The 23662-nt window shown below is 36.6% G+C and overlaps 2 protein-coding genes across 3 annotated transcripts; both read right to left on the bottom strand.

Annotated features, from left to right (window-relative positions):
- Positions 1-4191: 4191 nt before the first annotated feature.
- On the bottom strand, positions 4192-15893 carry LOC122019732 (polyubiquitin-like). Of its 2 annotated transcripts, XM_042577228.1 has the most exons (4): positions 15489-15893; positions 13988-14439; positions 11750-11753; positions 4192-5692 (listed from the first exon to the last, which is right to left on the bottom strand). In XM_042577228.1, exons 1-4 carry the CDS (start codon positions 15716-15718, stop codon positions 4345-4347), a joined length of 2034 nt encoding a protein of 677 aa, XP_042433162.1. In that variant the 5' UTR covers positions 15719-15893; the 3' UTR covers positions 4192-4344. The 2 variants fall into 2 exon arrangements, with proteins under 2 accessions (XP_042433162.1, XP_042433161.1); XM_042577227.1 differs by lacking the exons at positions 11750-11753; positions 13988-14439; positions 15489-15893 and adding an exon at positions 7025-7199 and having other exon boundaries at positions 4192-5847.
- An 884-nt stretch (positions 15894-16777) lies between these two features.
- LOC122019032 lies at positions 16778-18160 on the bottom strand. The gene is made up of 4 exons (XM_042576541.1): positions 18067-18160; positions 17842-17911; positions 17506-17757; positions 16778-16902 (listed from the first exon to the last, which is right to left on the bottom strand). The coding sequence occupies exons 1-4, from the start codon at positions 18151-18153 to the stop codon at positions 16778-16780; spliced, it is 534 nt and encodes a 177-aa protein (XP_042432475.1). The 5' UTR covers positions 18154-18160.
- Between the last annotated feature and the right edge of the window lie 5502 nt (positions 18161-23662).

Raw genomic sequence — 23662 nt, 5'->3', positions numbered from 1 at the left:
ACTTACAAAAAAATAAAATGATGGACCATGAATTTGTGTCTATCCCTGAATATTTTCTTAAGATTTTTTCTTATGTATATCATTGTTCTCTTTTGTGTGGGTATATATTCCTGAATTTTTGTTTGGAACCTTGTTCTATACACTACATTCTTTTCCTTCAAATTTCAGAGTTGCAATTCATGATGCCATGGAACATCAAATTATTTCTATCGCTAAAGCAGGAATGATCATAGTGCTCAATTCCAGAACATCAATGCTTGCTGTTGCAAATGCTCCATCTGGACGGTATGATGATCTTAAAGTAAGTGGGTTGAACATTTTAAATTTGCCAATAGGGCTTAGTTATTTTAGTTAATTACTCAGTATAAAAGAAGTTATCTTCATTGTGAAAGATGTCAAAATATATGAGCAAGATAAGGTACATATTAATTTGAATATTGTGCTTTAATTATTTACAGTTCTTCATATTGCAATTAAATTTATGTCTCATGCAGAAAATTACAAGTCATATTATTAAAAGTGTATGCCAAGGGTGCAGCTTTAGACGTATTCCTAAGAGAATCACAATCAGTCAATCACAAGGAAATGACAAATCGGACAGCCCAAGTCCCAAGATCAATTTCATTTTCAACTTTAAAATAAAATAAAATAATAAAAATAAAAAATAATAATAATTTCAGTTAGCCTCATTGATTATTCATGAGATGACCGATCCTGTCCCATGTAAATTTTCTACTGATCACCAGGATAAATTTGAAAGCGCACATGGCCGTCAGCCCAACATCCTTTGGTTCCCCCCTAAATACGCCTCTCTTTCACCCTCTATTCAATATCTCATACATATCTTGGGGGGGGGGGGGGGCCTGCTGTCGCCATCGCCTCCCCTTTGGCTTCGTTCCTAATTGGGATTTGAATCACGAGTGTCTGGGTGACAACTTGGATGTCCTACCGCGTCTCCGGGGCTATGGTGTCGTGGTAGCACATCCAGGTTGTCACCCAGACAACCACGCCGTCAGCCCAACATCCTTTGGTTCCCCCCTAAATACGCCTCTCTTTCACCCTCTATTCAATATCTCATACATATCTTAGGGGTACCATCGCCTCCCCTTTGGCTCCGTTCCTGGTTGGGATTTGAATCACGAGTGTCTGTGTGACAACTTGGATGTCCCACCGCGTCTCCGGGACTATGGTGCCGTGGTAGCACATCCAGGTTGTCACCCAGACAACCACGGTTCGATCCCCAATTATGACGTATGATCCTGTTCGAAAGTCGATGAGATAGCAAGCTGGGGATGTGGAGCTCCCGCAGACCTCCTGTGGACTCCGCTTCGACCTGCAACACAGACTACGTCAGTGCCGAGCCAGGGAAGGGGTTTTCGGCGTTGGCCCTCCGACCCTCAAGTCAGTCACCGACGATGAAGTAGAAAGCGGAGCAAACAAAAGTGACAAGTAGCAACAACAGTGTATTGCACATACCTCTGCCGATGCTTGGACCCCCTTTATATAGAGCTCCTGTAATGCGCGTGCATGCTTCCCAAGGCGGGCACACTCTCCCAAGTTTTTTCTGAAAAGACTTGTGGGTAAAGTGTCCCTGATACAATACCTTAACAGGTCGAGTATATTTCTGAAGTGGCAGTGGAAGCTTTCGTCGTACGATCTTCTGGTTATCCATGTTCGGTGTCGGCGACACTAACTCTCAAAAGGATGTCACTTCGCCGTACAATCTTCCGAGCGGGTTGGCCGCTTGGCCAGTCACTTCGCTGTCTCTTGTGTCTCGTTTGCTCGGCCGGAGATCCCATGTGCCAATGTCGAGTCTTACCGCTTGGCCGAACGGGATAGTCGTCTGGCCGAACAGGGTAGCTGCTGAGCTGAAGTTCCACTTTGTTTGTGCCATGCCCTGTTGCCAGGCCGAGCGAGGTAGCCGCTCGGCTGAAGTTCCACTCTGCTTGTGTTGAGTCTTGCTATTTGGCCGAGCGGGACACAAATGACCACTCGACCCAGCTTCTGCACCTTGAGCGCCTTCTCCATTGAGCGTCGGTCGTTTGACAAATCCCCGAGTTGAAGGCGGGATCGGATTGGGACCTTCTCCTCCCGGTCGGGGTATGCTTTGCCCGACTGGCCGATGCTAGCTATGTGTTGACCACCTTGACTTTGACTTCCACCGTGGCCGCGGGATAAGGCCCCTTATCATCACTGCATCAGTATATTTGTAGAATTTTTTTCTCTAAATAAGAGGTGCAACCAAAAGATGCTGGACTTCTGAGCTGACTACCATGTGTACTTCCCGATTTCTCCTAATAGTCGATAAAAATCTTTTATCATACTAAATTGATCATCCTTAGAATAGTCAATGAAACTAACTAGGATTATTATTATTATTATTATTATTATTTCAACTTCAAATACGTTGGGTTCATTGTTCAATAAATCATCTAATAATGTCTAGCTTTTTTTCTTATTATTCTCACTCAATATTATTTTTTAAAAGAATTTAATAAATATTTACAAGGTCATTGATTTTTTTTTAAATTTGAAAACGTAAAGATAGTAATTAATAGGAAATAAAATATAATACTATATTTCTAACAGATATAGGGATTAAAGTTAAATAGTAAATCTTTCTAGTCCAACTAGAAAATAAATTTATTAACTAAAAAATTATAAACTAATAAAAAAATTTAATTAAGTATTATTAATAAAAATTAATTAGGTTTATTTTTTAAATTAAATATAACAATAGATGAGAAATGATATAATTGATCCATAAAATATGATATTATTTAAACACATTTAATAATGATTTTAAAAATTAAAAAAGTTATTCAAGTTAGTATTCTAACCATTTAGAGGATATAAAATTGACTTAAATCTGATCCATTATCTAGTAGTCTTTTTTTGCAGGGATTCAAAGTGAATCCCTTTATTCACTTAGATTTGCGTTACAAAATAACTCATCCAAGATCGGAATTCAGGGGTGACAAGCCCAGACATGATAATATGGCTTGTGACAGATCAGCTAAGCACACCGGCAAGCGTTGCAATTTCTCCTAACTGATCTATTGCTGCTATCATTATGAAATTGTAACGGTTACTTAACACTGACATTTTCACGTAGTTCTTCATAAAAGGTGAAATCCGTCTTTCACCCCCAACGACTGCTTCATATCATTATTACGTAGAAAAATAATTCTTTAGTCTTTGTCAAAATTCAATTCTTACTCAATTCTATAAATTTACTATATGATAACTCACTGGGTTATATCCTGGGTGACATTTCCACAAAGTATGTGGCAACTCACGTACTTGGCTGTTAGGAGACTAGGTATATCCAATCGATCATGTGTTGGATGGGAACTTGTAAATTCTTGCACGGTTAAATTTTTTTATTCTTCCAATGTTTTTTGGTACCCTATGAAAAAGACTTGTCAGTCAAAGTCAGACAACGAATGGTTGTGAATTTGATGATAAAATATAGATTTAGCAGATATTTTTTTTTCGCATCATCACCTACAAGACTTTGACTTCACTAGAAAAATGTCAAACGTTTCGATGTTTGAAGATAGCTCAGAAGCATAAAGCGGAGGACCAGTTCATCGTACTTGAAACCACACACAATCCCACAAAAAACAGAGACAACGATCATCCACTCCCACGGCACGTGCGGTACTCGAATTACTGGTAATGTTGGGACGCACCCACGGCAAGGTCCTGACTATAAATTTTAAACTTTTGTAGTCTTTTTTGCAAGAGTTCCCTTCTTAGTTCTTGCGATGTCACCGTAAGAACAAAGTAAATCTTGCCCTTTCAGTCAATTAAAAATTGTGTAAAACAATATGATATAATTATATGTTTTAGATTTATCATTGTTTTTGAACAAATTAAGGAATTTGATGAGTATAGAAAGTAAGCCTCTGAATGTTACAAAATGCTTGCAAGGCATAATGAAAAGTCTAATCTGGATGTTGCCTTGCTAATGGTGCTGTTCAAATGTGTCCTTATCATATATAAATATGTATGTATTAGATGATTTTAGGTCAATCTTTTAATAAATCATACTTGGCTATCTAATAGAATATCAAAATACATAAATGTGACTCCAAAATCAGTATTTTAGGACTGGCCAAATGATTCTTTTACAAGGAGTGAGGACTCAGACATGATTTAGCTCTTGGTAAAAAATTAAGAGGTAAATAAGGAAATTTATCAGAATTATAACATACTGTTCTGTTTTGTTCAAATAGACTTCACAAACACAAACCATCCGATGACTACAGCAGGGTTGAAACCACAAGGCAATAGCACAAGAACAGAGACATCGACCAACCATATCGCCCAAAACAGAGATTACGGGCGGATAACCAGGTGGAGGATCGAACCATTATGAATGCGGTAGTCCGCCAAGGTGCGGCCGCCCTGCAGTTGTTTGCCGGATAAGACGAGAATTCGCCGGTTTAGGGGGAAGCCCTCCTTGTCCTGGATTTTGGCCTTGACATCGTCAATGGTGTCCGACCTCTCCACCTCGAGGGTAATCGTCTTGTAGTGGATTGTCTTGATGAAAATATGCATGCCACCGTGGAGGACAAGGTGGAGGGTAGATTCCTTCTGAATGTTGTAATCGGCCAAGGTGCAGCCATCCTGAAGTTGCTTGCCAGCGTAGTTGAGCCTTTGCTTGTCCGGGGGGAAGCCCTCCTTGTCCTGGATTTTGGCCTTGACATTGTCGATGGTATCCGAGCTCTCCACCTCGAGGGTGATCGTCTTGCCGGGGGTCTTGACGAAAATTTGCATGCCAACACGGAGGGCAAGGTGGAGGGTTGATCCCTTTTGAATGCAGTAGTCCGCCAAGGTGCGGTCGTCCTCAAGTTGCTTGTCGAAGAAGATGAGCCTTTGCTGGTCCGGGGGTATACCCTCCTTATCCTGGATTTTGGCCTTGACATTGTCAATGGTGTCCGACCACTTCACCTCGAGGGTGATCGTCTTGCCGCGGACAGTCTTGACGAAAATTTGCATGCTACAGAGGAAGCTGAGGCTGAGGGCAAGGTGGAGGGTAGATTCCTTCTGAATGTTGTAATCGGCCAAGGTGCAGCCATCCTGAAGTTGCTTGCCAGCGTAGTTGAGCCTTTGCTTGTCCGGGGGGAAGCCCTCCTTGTCCTGGATTTTGGCCTTGACATTGTCGATGGTATCTGAGCTCTCCACCTCGAGGGTGATCGTCTTGCCGGGGGTCTTGACGAAAATTTGCATGCCACCACGGAGGGCAAGGTGGAGGGTCGATCCCTTTTGAATGCAGTAGTCCGCCAAGGTGCGGTCGTCCTCAAGTTGCTTGTCGAAGAAGATGAGCCTTTGCTGGTCCGGGGGGATGCCCTCCTTATCCTGGATTTTGGCCTTGACATTGTCGATGGTGTCCGAGCTCTCCATCACGAGGGTGATCGTCTTGCCGCGGACAGTCTTGACGAAAATTTGCATGCCAACGCGGAGGACAAGGTGGAGGGTCGATCCCTTTTGAATGTAGTAGTCTGCCAAGGTGCGGTGGTCCTCAAGTTGCTTGCCGGCGAAGACGAGCCTTTGCTGGTCCGGGGGGATGCCCTCCTTGTCCTGGATTTTGGCCTTGACGTTGTCGATGGTGTCTGAGCTCTTAACCTTCAGCGCAATTATGCTGAACCTGGAAGTGGAGGCAAGCTCGATGAAGATTCGCATTCTTTGACTCGGTCTCTGCAACATGTCGAAGGTGATACTGATGCCCTCCTCATCCTGGATCTTCGCCTTAAAGTTGTCAAAGATGAAGTCTGAACTCTGCAACTTAAGGGTGATGGACTTGCCATCGTCATTGAGATTCCTGGCAGACATCTGCATCTGAATGGTGGAGGAAACAGAGAAGAAAACCAGCAGCTTATGGATCAGAATTAATCATAAATCTTCTGCTTATATATATTAAAGATTTGTTATCTAGCACGATCAAGCAGAATATTTGGTTTCAGAATTAGCAAAACCACTACACAACATGATGTTAACGACATCACAAAGGTCTAACTAACAAAAGAGTAAAGAATTGCAGTATTGATCCAAAATTAATGACGACAACAACCCGTAATAGGTAAATAAAATTGTTACCATAGCAAATTAATTTCCCGTCAGAAGTGAGCAGGACAGTATTCTGTTGACATGGAGTTCTATTCTGAAAATTAGCAAAATGGGACAATTCACACTTCAAACAATAAAGATCAAACGCAAACAAGGTCAAAAGGCTTGCATGATACATATGCGACAACCCCACATTGTGACCTTCATCAAATATTTAGTAAATTACAGGTGAGAGTAGTTGGAGTTGGTTGAAAATTATGAGATGAATCTACATACCACAGCTTTTGAATTATGTTCCACATCCAATCTCATTCTCTCCTTTCATATATTCATCTAAATGAACTACTGCACATTCTCTCTGAACAATATGGTTCTAAAAAATACTGAACCTAGAGTGAAATTACCAATTTCCCTCAAATTACAGACATTAACTAAGTAGCAATAATACTAGGAATCACAGGATCTGAAGTTCATAGCACGCAAGCAAAGGACTCAAACAATCTACTAGAATGCAAATTTTTAAAATTTGAAAAATACTCAAATGTCAGATCCCAGATCAAAATAAGATATTGGAAAGGCGTTAGAGTTCCTACGAACACTGCAATCAAATCCCTAATCTTGAGGGACCATACAAGTCCATATCGGTGGGGCCGGGGGCCCGCTAAGCTAGCGGATTTACTTTTTTGGGAGACAATACGAGAAACGGTGGAAAAAAAATAGTAAAAATTGATGCAATAACTATATTAATATGGAAAAATCCATCGCTCAAAGGGAGCGATCGAAAGAAAAGGACGATTAAGACCTAAAAACGAACGGAGCAGATACTGCCAATTTGTGCAGAAACAAAACATGATTAACATGATTAATATGGCAAGGGAGCTTCGTCGAGGCGAGGGAGGGTCGGGCACAGCGGGTAAAATCAACAATGGAAGAGAGAGCCTCGTCTCACCGATGTAGGGCGTCTCGGCGAGGGAGGGAACTGAGAAGGTGCGGCGAGGGAGGGCTTCGGCGAGGAGAATGGAGAGGGTGAGAGAACTGGGGCTTCGCCGCTTCGGCAAGGGGCGAGGGGAGGGGTTTCGGCGAAGAGAGTCCAGGCGAAAGCAGGGTCTCGGCGAAGGCTTCGAGGAAAAGTTATTATTATTATTATTATATGTATATATATATATTAAAATTGGGCCCTTGAGTATTTTTGGCCCAGGGCCGGAAAATACAATTTGACCTAAGAAAAAAATAAATCTCTTGTCCTTCAGTCAATTAAAAATGAAATCCAATCAATATATTAACATTTTTTTTTCCTAATGGTAGCCTTGGCGGAAATTCAAAGACAGTCCGCAAATCCCTTTGTTCTCTTAAATTTGCTGCCGAGATCGGAATTCAGTGGCGCCTGACCCAGACATGATAATACAACTCGTGACATATCGACGGCTGAGCACACCGGCAAGCGAACCTAGCAATTTCTAAGCTAATATGTTGCTGCTACCATTATAAAATATGTAACGATTACTTGGCACTCAGATAATTACATTTTTCAAAAGAAGATCGGCTATTTGGTGTCCCCTAATATTGGTCCATAAATATGAAGAGAGATAAATATAGATATATATTAGGCGCCTAAAAGAATAAACTATAGATCATAATTCTGTTGACTGTCTGTGCTAGACCCTTGGGGCATAGATAATTACACCAAATATATATTTATCTGTGTAGATCGGATAGGACGGTAAATTATTAGATCATCCATATTGCTCTATTAATGGGGCGTTATAACACCCTTATTGGTGTTAAATGTAGATCCACAACATTAACGATTTCCCTAGTGTCGATCCCACGGATATGAAGGAAGGTACATATAGGTACACAAACGTTCGACGTATGATAGGGTAAACCCTAAATCGTCAGTTCCAAATAATCAAAATCTGACCATTACGCCAGATATATCATGCACCCACCGTCTGTGCTACACCCTGGGACATCCCTATTAGTGTTAAAACTAATATGAAAGGGTGTTATAACACCCCTTCACACGAACAATATTCAAGACATTGAACATGTTCAATATGGCAAGAAGTTTAGGGTTTAGGGTTTATGATTTTATTTATTAAAATAAATTATAAATTTTGAAATTAAAAATTAAATAAAATGGATAAATAATAAAATATGAGTATATTTTTTAAATAATAATAATTTAAATATATTAAAATATATTTATTTAATATGATATAATTTTATGATTGAGTGTAATATAAAACTCATAGATAATGAATGTTAATATTAAAAAGAATATAGATGAAAAAGATATATTATTATAATGAGTATGCAACAGTAAAATATATATATATATATATATATCAGCGCTGATATCCTGTGCGATGTTTACAGTGCACGACTGTGCACGTCGCGTAGGATTTCAGCGTTTTTTTTTCTTTTTAATTTTTTTTAAAAATTTTGAATTAAAAAAATAATTAAAATATTTTTTTAAAATTTAATTGTTAGGGTTCAGGCTTTGAGTTATAGTATCGAAGCTATTTTTTTTATTTTACCTCTAGTGTTCATACTTTGGGTTATAGTATCAAAGTTATTTAGGGTTCAGGCTTTGGATAATAGTATCAAAGCTGCTTTTTTTTTTAGATTTTACCTCTAGGGTTCAGGTTTTGGGTTATAGTATCAAAGCTATTTTATTTTTTAGATTTTACCTATGGGGTTCATATTTTCCAATTAGATTATAGTGTTTGGTTTTAAAAAAAAATTAAAATAAAATTAATTTAAGTATTTATTGAGTATTGTAATATGTTGAGTATATCATGATTTTTTTTGTTTTTTTAAATTTTGATTAAAAAAATAAATAAAATATATTAATTTTGATTAAAAAAATAATAAAATATATTTTTAAAGATTTTATTAATAGGATTCAGGCATCTTAATTGGGATATAATTTTTCAGTTATTTTTTTTTAAGATTTTACCTTTGGGGTTTAGATTTTCCAATTGGATTATAATATTTAGTTAAAAAAAAATTAAAAATGAATTAAATTTAAATATTTATGGAGTATTGTAATATGTTAAGGGGATATCTTAACGTATTAGCTGTTATATAAATTAAAGAAATATTATTTTTTAATTCAAAATATCTGGGTTTTGTTATTTTTTTTATAATTAATTTTTGAATTAAAAAAATAATTAAAATATTTTTTTAAATTTTATTTTTAGGGTTCAGATTTTGGGTTATAGTATCAAAGTTATTTTTTTTAATATTTTACCTCTAGGGTTCAGACTTTGGGTTATAATATCAAAACTATTTAGGGTTCAAGTTTTGGGTTATAGTATTAAAGTTATTTTTTTTAGATTTTACCTCTAGGGTTCAGACTTTGGGTTATAGTATTAAAGTTATTTTTTTTAGATTTTACCTCTAGGGTTCAGGCTTTGGGTTATAGTATCAAAGCTATTTTTTTTTAGATTTTACCTATGGGGTTCAGACTTCTCAATTAGGTTATAATGTTTGGTTTTAAAAAAAATTAAAATAAAATCAATTTAAGTATTTATTGAGTATTGTAATATGTTAAGGAGATATATTAATGTATTAGAAATTTATATAAGGAAATGTTTATTTTTTTAATTGATTTTCTTAATTTAAAATATTTAAAAAATTAAAAAAAAAAACGATTGTTATCCTGCACGTGCACAGTCGTGTACTGTGCGGACGCGCAGGATATCAATTCACTAAATATATATATATATATATATATATATATATATATATAAAAGGTGATAGGTGTGATAATGACGATATAATCGGATGCTCTTTTAGAAGATAGGAATATAAATAGATAATTATAAATTTAAGAAAAAATCAATCGTGTTGCATCGTAACTTGAAAAATCTTGCATTGTTAATTTTGTAATTTCAAAAATCTTGGACTGTTAATTTTGTAACTTGAAAAATCTTCACTGTTAAATGTGCTGATTCTGCAAACGTTTTTCAGTACCCTATTAAAAAGACTCGGCCGTCAAAATCACAGTCAAACGCCTAGTGGTGAATTTGATGATAATAATCATAATATAGATTTAGGTGTTTTTTTTTTCGCTTCATCACCTTCAAGCTTCAACTACATTAGAAAATGTCAAACGTTCTGATGTCTGATCAGAGTTCAGAAACATAAAGCAGACCAGTTCATCTTACTTGAAACCACACGGACAAAATCACATAAAAAACAAAGATAACGATCATCCACGAGATTAGCTCCCCAGAGCACGTGCGGTACTTGAATTACTGGTGATGTTGAGAACCGCATCAAGGGTCATCTGTCGGATTTATTTAATGGCTGGAATGGGAAATCAGATTGTCCACCTCGAAACAATTTATAGCGATCGTGCCAAAGATGAGAATCTGAATATAAAATATTTCATTATTACATGTCATTTTAATTAATGTATTTTAATTTAAAAATAAATATATAGAATTTTATTTTGACTGATCAGATTCTAATTATTTTGTATTGTCCAACACAATTTATAGCGATCGTGCAGATAACTGGTGTTATGCTTCTCACATCAATTACTCTAAATTAAGTTTTTATCTTAAATTTTACATTTTACATTAAAAAAACATCCACATTAGATATCCTACTCATTCCCTAAATATACATTTTATGAATAGTAATTCTTTAAATTTAGGAAATGGATTCTATTCTCTAAACATTAAAATACTATTTCTCTCTCCTCCCTCTAATAATAAAAAATTTCTCTCTCCTTCCTCTATTAATAAAAAATTTCTCTCTTCTTCCTCTGTTAATAAAAAATTTCTCTCTCCTCTATATCTTTCCTCCATCTAATAATAAAAAATATGAAGGAAAAAGAAAAAATAATAAAAAAATAAACATATGGCAAATTATAAGGAAGCTCATATATCATGTAGTGGAAAATATATATCTAAATTTAATAAAATAGTCATTTTACCCTAAATTTTAGATTTTAGATTTTAGATTTTAGATTTTAGATGAGGATACTGATATGGATGGTCTAGTTATAACAATTGTATAGTAATCTATGCATTGTAGTTTCCATCTCTGTGCATGCTCTTCGTCTTATTCACGGAAATAGGTACATGTATATATAAAAATCGATTTGAGAGGGAAACTCTCAAACCGAATATCAAACCATACAGCATATCAAAGAGCTTATCCTCATAAGTGAGGGAACTCCCTTCTCATCACTCAAGTCACTTACATATTCCTTCTCTCTACATCATGCATGCATAAAACAAAGTCAACACTACCTCCAATCATATACTCACACACCACTTTCTCACACTTGCATGCTAGTTACCAAGCTTACCAAGCCTTTCATGGTGTGAGCCAAATTCCCAAACCGTGGACAGCAATCCAAAGTCACATATGCAAGTCAACACCAAGTGCAATCATCAAATCAATCTTCGGACAGCAACTGTATTGTGCTTCAAAATTTGTACAGCAGATGCAGAATTCAGACTGCATCTAAAAAATTCGGACAGCAACAAACCGCAGTTTATCAAAAGCATAGCTTGGATTCATCAAGATTATCACTTCACCATAGATCGTCGTCCCACTTTTAGCAAGTGGTCAGCTATCAACGGATTTATGATGTCTTTACCGCGAGCCGTTTGCTGCGGACTAGATAGGTCTTTATGGTGGACCTATGCACCCTCCTGGGCTTTTTGGCAAAGCCCCAGCCATCAACGGATTTATTGTTGTCCTTACCGCGAGCCGTTTGCTGCGGACTAGATAGGTCTTTATGGTGGACCTATACACCCTTCTGGGCTTTTTGGCAAAGCCCCAGCCATCAACGGATTTAGAGTTGTCCTTACCGCGAGCCGTTTGCTGCGGACTAGATAGATCGTTATGGTGGATCTATTCATCCTCTCGGACTTTTTGGCAAAGCCCCAGCCATCAACGGATTTGGTACTGTCTTTACCGCGAGCCGTTTGCTGCGGACTAGATAGATCAATTACGATGGATCTATGCACCATTCTCCCACATACCTCACATACATAATTAAAATTCAAAAATAAAAACATAGCAATCCAATTATCATTTGCCACCTATCAACCTCATGTGTCATCAACGTGTTAAGAAATGTCAAGCATACTTGCTCCCTCAATTATCATGGGCAATCCAATTACGTCTTATTCAACATCTATGGACTATAGTTATGTCTCCGTGCATGCTCTTCGTCTTCTCCAACAGATAAAAATACAATTTGACCTAGAAAAAAACAAATATCTTGCCCTTTCAGTCAATTAAAAATGGTGTAAAACAATATAATATAGGGTTAATAACTTTAAACCGCCTTGTATTTTACAGTAGGTTGCATTTTGCCCCCCTCTATTTAAAAAACTACACTTAACCCCTTTTTGACATAAGTAAAAATGAAAAAAAAGTAAATGACTAAAATAACCCTAATCTAAATCAGACTTGTAGAAGAAAATGAAAAATAAAAATAAAAATAAAAATAATCCCGTAAAATCGTTGAAAGCTTAACCTTAACTCAACCTGATTTATATATAGACACAAAATCTCATTTGTTCCTAGAAAAAATATCCTCACAAAATTCACACATGCACCGGCATAAATAACAGAAAAATAGCAACTCTGAAAGGGATAATTTGTCAAAAATTCATTCCATCAAATAAAAAAGAACCAGAATTCTAAATTAATGAATCAAAATTAAATAAAGATAGAATAAAGTTTATCATTAAAAATCAAAATAAAGACCCTTTGATGATTTATAAAAAAAATCATCCTTTTAATTTTTTTCCAAAAGTAAATTTTCATTTCAAAGCAGCACCTTTTTGAAATGAAAATTTTTTTTAGCTGTTTTGAAATGAAAATTTACTTTTGGACAAAAATTAAAAGAATGATTTTTTTATAAATTATCAAAGGGTCTTTATTTTGATTTTTAATGATAAATTTTATTCTATCTTTATTTAATTTTGATTCATCAATTTATAATTTTGGCTCTTTTTTGGTTGGTGGATGAGTTTTTGGCTGATTATTCATTTCAGAGTTATTATTTTTCTATTATTTATGCTAGTGCATGTGTGAATTTAAGATATTTTTTTCTAGGAATAAGTGATATTTTGGGCATATATATAAATCAGGTTGAGTTAAGGTTAAACTTTCAACGATCTTACGGAATTATTTTTATTTTTATTTTTCATTTTCTTCTAAAGTCTGATTTAGGTTAGGGTTATTTTGGTCATTTATTTATTTTTTCTTTTTTACTTATGTCAAAGGGAGATTAAGTGTAATTTTTCAAATAGAGGGGGATAAAATGTAACCTACAATAAAATATAAGGGGGTTTAAAGTTATTAACTCTATAATATAATTATATGTTTTAGAGGTTTATCATTGTTTTGAAAATATTAAAGAGTTCGATGATTATAGAAAGGCCTCTCAAGGATACAAAGTGCTTGCAAGACAAAATGAAAAGTCTAATCTGGATGTTGACCTGCTTATGCTGCTAGCTGTTCAAATGTCCTTATCATATATAAATATTTATGTATTAGATGATTTTAGGTCAATCTTTTTCTTTTATATTTAATAATCAGCGTGCCTGTTAAATCAGTATTGTCTTTCTAATAGAATTAAAAAATACGTATATGTGATTTCAAAATCAGTATTTTGGGAACGGCCAAATGATTTTTTTAGAGGGAGTGAGGACTCAGCTCTTAGTAAAAAATAAACAGGTAAATAATGATAATTATTACATTAAATATAAATCTTGAAATCAGAATTATAACATTCTGTTCTATTTTGTTCAAATAGACTCGACAAAGACAAACCATACGATCTCTACATCACACTTGAAACCATAAGACAACATCATAAAAACAGAGACATCGATCAGCCGTATCACCCAAAACAGAGATCACGGTCAACCACGAAGGCGGAAAACCAGGTGGAGGGTCGATTCGTTTTGAATGTTGTAGTCCTCCAAGATGCGGCCTTCCTCAAGTTGCTTGCCTTCGAAGATCAGCTTTTGGTAGTCCGGGGGAATTCCCTCCTTGTCCTGGATTTTGAACTTGACATCTTCGATGGTGTCCGAGCTCTCCACCTCGAGAGTGGTCGTCTTGCCGGTGATAATCTTGACGAAAATTTTCATGGTACTGCGGAGGACAAGGCGGAGGGTCGATTCCTTTTGAATGTTGTAATCGGCCAAGGTGCGGCCGTCCACGAGCTCTTTGCCTGTGAAGATCAACCTTTGCTGGTCCGGAGGGATGCCCTCCTTATCCTGGATCTTGGCCTTGACATTGTCGATGGTGTTCGAGCTCTTAACCTGCAGTGCAATTATGCTGGACCTGGAAGAGGGAAGCTCGACGAAGATTCGCATTCTTTTACTCGGTCTCTGTACCATGTCGAAGGTGATACTAATACCCTCCTCGTCCTCGATCTTCACCTTCAAGCTGTCAAAGATGAAGTCTGAGCTCTGTAACTTGAGGGTGAAGGACTTGCCATCGTCATTGAGATTCTTGGCAGACATCTGAATGGTGGAGGTAACAGAGAAGAAAAATAAGCAGCTTGTGGAAAATCAGTGTACCTGCACGTCAAGTGCCAACGATGAACACAATTTATAGCTATCGTGCAGATAACGTAGTTATTTCCAGTGTTATGCTTCTCCGAACAATAATTATGTTGTAGTAATCTCTGCATTATAGTTTTCATCTCTGTGCAGCTCTTCGTCTTCTTCAACATCTATATTTATATCTCTGTGCATGCTCTTCGTCTTCTCCGACAGATAAAAAAGATACAATTTGACCTAGAAAAAAACAAAGCGCTTGCCCTTTCAGTCAATTAAAAATTGTGTAAAACAATATAATATAATTATATGTTTCAGAGGTTTATCATTGTTTTATAAATATTAAAGAATTCAATGATTATAGAAAGTAAGCCTCTCAACGATCAAAAAATGCTTGCAAGACAAAATGAGAAGTCTAATCTGGATGTCGACTTGCTAAATGGTGCTGTTCAAATGTCCTTATCGCATATAAATATTTATGTATTAGATGATTTTAGGTAAATCTTTTTCTTTTATATTTAATAATCAGCGTGCTTGTTAAATCATTCTTGGCTTTCTAATAGAATATCAAAATACATATATATGATTCCAAAATCAGTATTTTAGGACAGGCCAAACGATTCTTTCACAGAGAGTGAGGACTCACATGATTACCTCTTAGTAAAAAATAAACAGGTAAATAGTGATAATTATAAAATTGAATATAAAGCTTGAAATCAGAATTATAACATACTGTTGTTCTGTTCTGTTCTAATAGACTTGACAAACACAAACCATACGATCACTACATCAGACTTGAAACCATACGACAATATCACAAAAACAGAGACATCGATCAGCCATATCACCCAAAACAGAGATCACTGGCCACCACGAAGGCGGAGAACCAGGTGGAGGGTCGACTCCTTTTGAATGTTGTAGTCTGCTAAGGTGCGGCCGTCCTCAAGTTGCTTGCTGGCGAAGATGAGCCTTTGTTGGTCCGGGGGGATGCCCTCCTTGTCCTGGATTTTGGCCTTAACATTGTCGATGGTGTCCGAGCTCTCCACCTCGAGGGTGATCGTCTTGCCGGTGAGAGTCTTGACGAAAATTTGCATGCCACCGCGGAGGCGGAGAACAAGGTGGAGGGTAGATTCCTTCTGAATGTTGTAATCGGCCAAGGTGCGGCCGTCCTCGAGCTGTTTGCCTGCGAAGATCAACCTTTGCTGATCCGGAGGGATGCCCTCCTTGTCATGGGGAAAAGTTTCGAAGGGATGCCCTCCGGAGGAAAAGTTTCACAAAGATCCGGAGGGATGCCCTCCTTCGAAACTACCTTGAGAGAGAAGAAAAATCCCGAGGACCAATTGGCCGGATGAGAATCGAATACGATAAGCGACTTAAGGACTGCCAAGGGGCTAGGGTCCCTATTTATAGCGATTTGATTGAATATGTACACCGCTAGTAATGTTACCTGCATCCAATTCTACGCTCCCGGCAATCATTGCCTGACGCGTCGACACGAATGACGCAGCAAACGAGTCTACAAAGGTAACGATGCGGTGCCTTCTCTCACGCAACTTCTTAAACATTTTCTCCACATTAGTGACATGTCCCCTTCGCGTGGGGCCCACGGGGCTCCCGCTCTAGGCCAGAACAACGGTCTAGATCGACGATTCGACGGTTTTTGTGGTGTACTGGAAATGCCGTGTAATTTGTAAATCGAGATGAGGTTTCGTCCGCTGGTTCGTAGCGCTTTCCTCGAATGTGACGGCGTCGAATCGGAGGGCTTTTTCGAATCGGAGGGTTTTTTCGGCCGTTACATATTTTCCAAATAATTTTTTATGAATTAATTACAACGAATAAACTGAAATAATTCTGAATAAAATAAAAAAAAAAGAATGATAAGTAAGGCATGTTAGAACCAATAAGAAAGGTATATATAGTTTATGAATTTTTAAATTACAAATAGTATGGAATTTATCTATACTTTGATATATATTTTATTAAAGAACTTGAATGTTATGTTAATTCTAAGTCAACTAGTAACCAATTCAATCAAGCATTCAATCTATTGATGGTTCAATAATTTATGAAACATTATTATAAAAAATTTAAAGCTAAAATTAAATTGAAAAAATCAACAATAAATAACCACCAAATTATGAAAAATAAAAATTCTAAAATTTGAGAAAAATTTTAATAATGCCGGTAATTAATATGAGTGCAATTCCAACAAACCAAACCACAATTGCTAAACATTTCTCCAGTTCCAATTTTTGCTTTATGGTGTCAATGCTTATACCTGTAATTAAATACATATAAAGAGAAAATATTTAGAAGACAAAATGTAAATAAGAATACTAATAATACCATAAATTCAAATCACATTCATAATAACCATTAGATTGCAAGTAAAGAAATTTATTTTCAAAATTATAAAAGGATATTTGTAATGATAAACACTTTTTGTTTTAAGTTTTAAAGATTTGAATTATATTAATCATGCTAATTATTTAAATTTAAGCAGTATTTATTAGTATAAAATATCAAATGCCATACATATTTTTAGTATCACTTGATATATATATAATAACTCACTAGTTGATATTTATATTAGTATAAAGTTATCAAACGACATTCATATTTATTACTATAAAGTTATCAAATTGAACCCTTGAAAATTTTAAAATATTACTTTCTTCTAAAATATTAAAACAGTAAAATAATTAATTCGGCAAAGATTTTGTTTAATTATAAGATAATTAAATAATTGACAGTCTTAATAATCTTTAAATCATCTCAAGTAAAGTGATCTAAATTTGTGAAAATATGGCTTACATGGCTGCTAAAAATTCATTTAGAAAATGTAAAAAATAAATAAATAGGTAATTTGAAAGAATCTTACTCGACTTTACTAGTGTCTCTTTTATTTGTTCTTGTCCTTTCTCTTTCAATTCCCCCGCTGCGGCTCTCAATTGTACTATGAGATTCTCTTTTACGAATGCCCATGTTTGATCATTCAAAACAGTAGTCATATTTGATGTTGGCCTATTCAACTTTGCTATCTCACTCTTCCATCCTTCTTTTATTTTCAGGAGAAACTCATCCATTTCCTTGCTTAGTTTCACTTTCAGCTCTCTTTGTATGTCATTCGGATCTTGCACAAGTAAAAGTAAATCTATTCGGTCATGAATAGATTGACAAAATAATAATCCTCTTATTTAGATAATATATTATATACCAGAGATGAGAGAGTTCTCCAAAGCAGACTTAATTCCATGGCTTTCTGCGGATCCACTTTGTTGCTTCGACTACAAAGAATTTAAGAATAAAGGAGATTTAAATGGTTATGGAAATCAGACGAGAAAAAAAAAATAAGTAAACTGGTTTGTCATTCATTAACGCTAATACACAAATTAATATTAATTTAGAATTTTTTTAAAAAAAAGAAGAAGAAATTACTTACCTGAGAAGGAGGGTTCCAATTCATCTCCGATGCTGGAGTTTGATCCTCTGGTGAGAGTTGTTGCGGCCAACTTTGTGTGTCTTCCATGAAGCTAAACAAAGAATGGATTAGGGTTTCAATTCCTATTGGATATATATATATATATATGTAGATAATGAATGTTTATTGTTTTTTTTCCTTAAAATATTATCCTTTTTGAAGTAGTGATTAAAGTAATTTTTAAGTTTTCTATGTTAATGTGAACATAATATAAAATTAATTATATAAATTAGAATAAATTTAAAATTAAATATAACAAATTAGATGAATAAATTTAAATCGTTAAATTTATTTATAGACAAGTCAAACATTTATGATACTTCATGTTTGCATTTCAATTTTTAAATTAAATTTAATTATTAGAGTCTGAGGTCTAAATATATATTTTTATTTTTTATAATTTTTATCAAATGAAAATATGGGTGCATATTAACTGAATCAAATTAAATAATATAAAAATATTATTTAAAATGGATTATCCTTTGACTATCCGTCATAATCCTTTTTGAAATACATAAATAATAAATGCCTATTATTTTTGTAAAAAGATATTATCTTTTTCTGAAATAATAATTAAAGTAAAATGGTTGAAGTTTTTTATGTTCATGTATATATAATATAAAATTAATTATATAAATTAGAATAAATTTAACATGAAATATATCAAATTAGGTGATTAGTTTTAAATTGTTAAATTCATTTATAGAGAAACCAACAATAAATAAATTTAAATATTTATGAGAATGAATGATAAAGAAAGGTTCATAGATGAGATTAGGAGTTGATCCTGTCCGAAAGTCGAGTTAGACAAAGGCCGGTGAAGGTAGCGTCGGTGTTGATGGAGTGACGACTTTGACACACCCTATATGTGTACGTCGGAAACTTTGACCCCCACGTGGAACTAAAGCTAGTGATAACAGAACCGGTGGTATTTGGGTCCTGTACACACCCAAACAAGCACGCAGAGCGTTAGAGATAAAAAAAATCAGGAAAGAAGTCCTCGGCATAGGCCCTCCGATGCTCAAGTCAAGTCCTTTTTCTGGCGAAGCAGTGTACGAAGGAAGAAAAAGGAATTGCTGAAGATGCGTGCAGATGCACGTGTACCTAGTCAATGAAGAGGACCTCCTTTTATATATGACTCTGCTTACCATTTGAGCCTACGCGCTACCAAAGAATATCCGGTATCAGAGCTTGTCGGGTGAGGGAGGATGTACGGTGGCCCCCTTGGTTGGAGGGAGGTTCCACTCTTAGTATGCGACAAATTACTGGAATATTTCCTGACTCACGGCAGTTATTCTCTGACAGGAGGTTATAATTTTCTGACACTATTATCGCTTAGTGTTATTTGTCCTCTCAGGTTCAACCAAGAATAGCTTGATATGCTTGCTCGAATGTGGTGCAAGGACTGAGCCTTGATGCCCTAGCCCATGTACAGCTGGCCAGGGGCTATCAAGGGATTATGCCGGGGTGAGATGCAGAGGATGAGTTGCGCAGAATCGACCAGGACTCATCTGAGACTATGACTAGGGACTAAGCCTGCATGACCCGATCAATGTAGAGCTGGTCGGGGTTTGTCTGGTAAATGTGCTCAGGCTATATGTATGAGACTGAGCTTGGATAATCTGATCAATAGGTAGTCAATCGGGAACTAGTTAAAACCCCAGCCCGGGGCTTAGCCCTGAGGACCCGACCTGTCTATGACTGACCAGGAATTATACAGAGGGTGGAGCGGGGAAGCCAAACCACTACCTGCCCTTGACTGTTGACTGCCACGTCTTCTTGACTATTGACTTTCAAGCATTATTGGGCCCCTCATCTACTCATCGTATCACAAGTCTTCCCTCCAAATCTAGTCGAAGGAGGTATAGCTGACTGACTGGACTCAAACTCTAATCTTATTTACTTCTCCTTTGTGATTATAAATGCTGATTCTTTGTTAGACCATCAGAAGTGTAATCGATTTATTGTTCTATCAACCTCGGGAAAGGGGCAACTTAATTTTTACAAGAGTCAATTTTCCCCTTTAAAAGAGAATGATCCAACACCAACAATTGTATCCCTTCCTTTAACTAAAATCCACTATTCATGACGTCAAACTCTGAGTTTGATGAACTACAACAAATTCACCGGCAATTGGATCATATGGCCCAATTACTCGCCCGAAAGGACAAGGCCCTCTCCGAGATTCTGCAAGAGAAGGATGTTCAGTGTTCCCTTTGCAGGGAAATTGAAGAACGCTGGTTAGCTGCTAAATTGCGTGCCACGCCCCAGGGGAGTCCCTGCCCGAAGAAATTTCGACAGCATCTCCCCTATACGGCTGACAATCTGAACCATTTCTACAGACACAATATACCTCAGCCACAGACGGTTGGAATATACACACAACCACACATTTTATATGCAGCCTACTTGGATGATACAATAAAAAAACACAATCACACAGTTATATGTAAATCTAACAGCCCACTCGGCTGTACCAAAATCAAACACAATGGAAAATACAATGGACAACACATACAAACTAAAAATGAAGATTGCTAGCCGGCTAGGCTTACACCACACAACAAAACAATACTCCAGAAACAAAATTGGAACACAAAGCTAAATACATAAATTTCATTTACCAAAATAAAAATAAACGAAAGCGGAGACAGGTCTTCTGATGTGATGTGGGGACCGACAGGCAGGATACTCCAAGCGACTCCATAAACAACCTGGTACCTGAAAAAGATAGTGTCCACGGGGGTGAGTTCAACAACTCAGCAGATACCTAGTTGACATATATAGTAAACTATAACAAATAGTAATAACTATGGAGTACAGTCTCCTGAACAAAAGCTGGAAAATGCACAATAGAAAAGGGTGAGGAGAACTGTACTCACTAGGGCCTCCTATCAGAATAGTCAGGTCGTCAGATCGAGAGTATCATAAATCCTGTATGTATGTCAAACATATGCATTCATCCAAATGCAGCATATAAGTGCAGCAAACACAATCAGTAGATGTATAAATGCGTATGATACCAATGACATGTCCTGGTCACTGATAACCATCATTTTATCACATTGTTTAGGATTCTAAACTCATGCTTTTGAGTTGATTGTGTGTTTAAATCCACATTTATATCACATGTTAAGAGTATGAATTGATTTTGATCTTTGATGCAATATATCATCTATTTGTGGAATTATGGTTAATCATTTGAATGTGGTCTCGTAGGATATTGAAGGGGCAAAGGATTAGATCAGATCAAACCAAATTTGGGCTTAAATCTAGGGCTAATTGAAGGGATCAAACTCTGAAGCAATATAGACCGTTCATTCAAGACTTGAGGAGATCTGAGCCATCTATCATTATATAGACCATCCAAGCCAAGGGGAAGTATATCACAACCATTGATTAAGATCTGAAGATTTGGATCAGATTTGGAGCAACTTCCACCGTTGGATTGATCAGGAGAAACCACAGCCGTCCGTTCTAATCTTGATCAGATTTAAAGGGATGAGAAGCTACAGTGATCGCGTCAACTCCTCTTCTCCTCGCGTCAAAAACAGAGGCGCGCGCCAGCGATCGGGATTCTGATCTTCCACCGCCGGTGATCTACGAGGTCAAGGGCGACCCTTCCTCCAACTGAGATCCGTCCGAAATCAACCGGCGATGCCACTTCATCCTCCTGTTCCAGATCTGACTGCAACTGTAGCCGCGACTTCGTGCAAGGAGGAAGAATCAAAGAAGGTGAAGCAATTCGGTGGTTTGAACCGATCTCTTCGTTTTCCGGCCAGTGATCTTCCTTTCTTGAAGCTCCGCAACCATTTCTGTCCTTCCCTCTGATCCTGTTCCATTCTAGCTGAGTTTACATTCTCTGTTATCTTTATCGCCGAGTTCTTCATCCGATGCACACCGAATCTAAGCTAGGGTTTCTTAGTTTGATTAGTGAGAATCTTTTGGATGCTAGTTTTCTTATCTCTATTTGAATTGTTGTTCTGTTGTAGTTTATCATGGCATAGTTGATTCAAATCCCCTTGCTATTAGTTTGGAACCTTTGATTAATACCAATGCTCTTGATTCTTGATGTCTACACAATTTAGATTTGCTTAATTGTTGCATTAGGTTATTCTTGTTTACCATTTCTCCCAATGCAGTAGTTTAGATTAGTTAGCTTCTTTGTTTGTTAATTTCCATGAGTTGAATTTACAAATGTAGCATAGTTTTAGGTCCTTCTTCTCTTTGTTCAAGAGTCAATTCTGAAATTTCCAAATTATCCAGAAAACCCCAAGCCAACAATAATCGATCCTAAGACTATCATCCTACTGTTTACATTCGTTGGGAGACAACCCGAGTCATCTTTATGCTACATTAGTGTAGAATGAATTCGGTCACTTAATTCTTTTGATGCCCATTTCACGACAAAATTAGGGTTTATCAAATTGGCGCCGTTGCCGGGGAATTGTAGCGGTGTTTGATACCTTAGGATTGTTTCTTTTTCTTTTTACATAAAAATTTGAAAAATTGTTTCAATTGTGTTCATGTTCATATATCCATGTGTTTGATATTATATGCTCCTGTGTCTCTGATTTTATCTGCTAGCGTCTCAGTGTAAGAGCAGGAAACTTCTTTGACCATGGATCCATATTATCAGTTCTATCAGCCTCAGACTTGGTTCTATCAGCCTGAATATCAGTACTACTCACCTATAGAGCAGCAGAATAGCTTATAGGGAGTTCAGAATGATTATATAGCTATGCGGAAAAAGATTCGTGGTATTCAACAATTCAAGGAGGAGACATTGCATGAATATTGGAAGAGATTTAAGGAACTTTGCTCTAGTTGTCCTCAACATCAAATTAGTGATCAGTTGCTTGTCCTACATTTTTATGATGGGTTGTCGCCGTTTGATTTGTACATGGTAGATAAAGCTAGTGGAGGGCCTTTGATTGACAAGACTCCTGATGAAGTTATGAAACTTTTGGAAACCATGGCAGCCTATCCTCAGCAATTTAGAAATGGACAACCGATTACCTTAAGAGTTGATGAGACCATTCCTACAAATATTGAGGTGCTTAAGCAGAGGGATTGTAGTGTCTTTGACGGACCTGATCTTGATTTTATTACTTCACAGGACTCCTCTAATATTTCTTGTTATGATTCTGTAGTTGTAAGAATTTCTGACTTTGCTGATACTATTTTTGTAGATGTTGTTGATGATGCAGGTACTGATGTGGATGGTGTAAGTGTAGGGGATTGCACATTGGAAGCAATACCCCAAGAATCACTTGAACTAGATGTTGATGATGAGAGTGTAGGGACTTATGCTGCCGAAGCAGAGCCCCAAGAATCACTTCCCTTAGATACACCACCTGAGCCAAAGCCTGAACCATTACTTGATGAGGAGGGGATCACAGTCACCATTTTAGAACCTCCAGGTACCTTTCAACATGATAAGGTTAGTATTTCTTGTAATTCATCAGAAGAATTCATAGAGGTACCATTTATTGATTTTGTTGGATGTGATGCATTTCTTGAACCATGTAATGTAGAAATTAATATTTTCCCATAC

This window comes from Zingiber officinale, chromosome 9A (genome assembly GCF_018446385.1).
Source record: "Zingiber officinale cultivar Zhangliang chromosome 9A, Zo_v1.1, whole genome shotgun sequence".
In the NCBI taxonomy this organism is placed as follows: Eukaryota; Viridiplantae; Streptophyta; class Magnoliopsida; order Zingiberales; family Zingiberaceae; genus Zingiber; species Zingiber officinale.
This window is presented reverse-complemented; position numbering and strand designations above follow the sequence as displayed.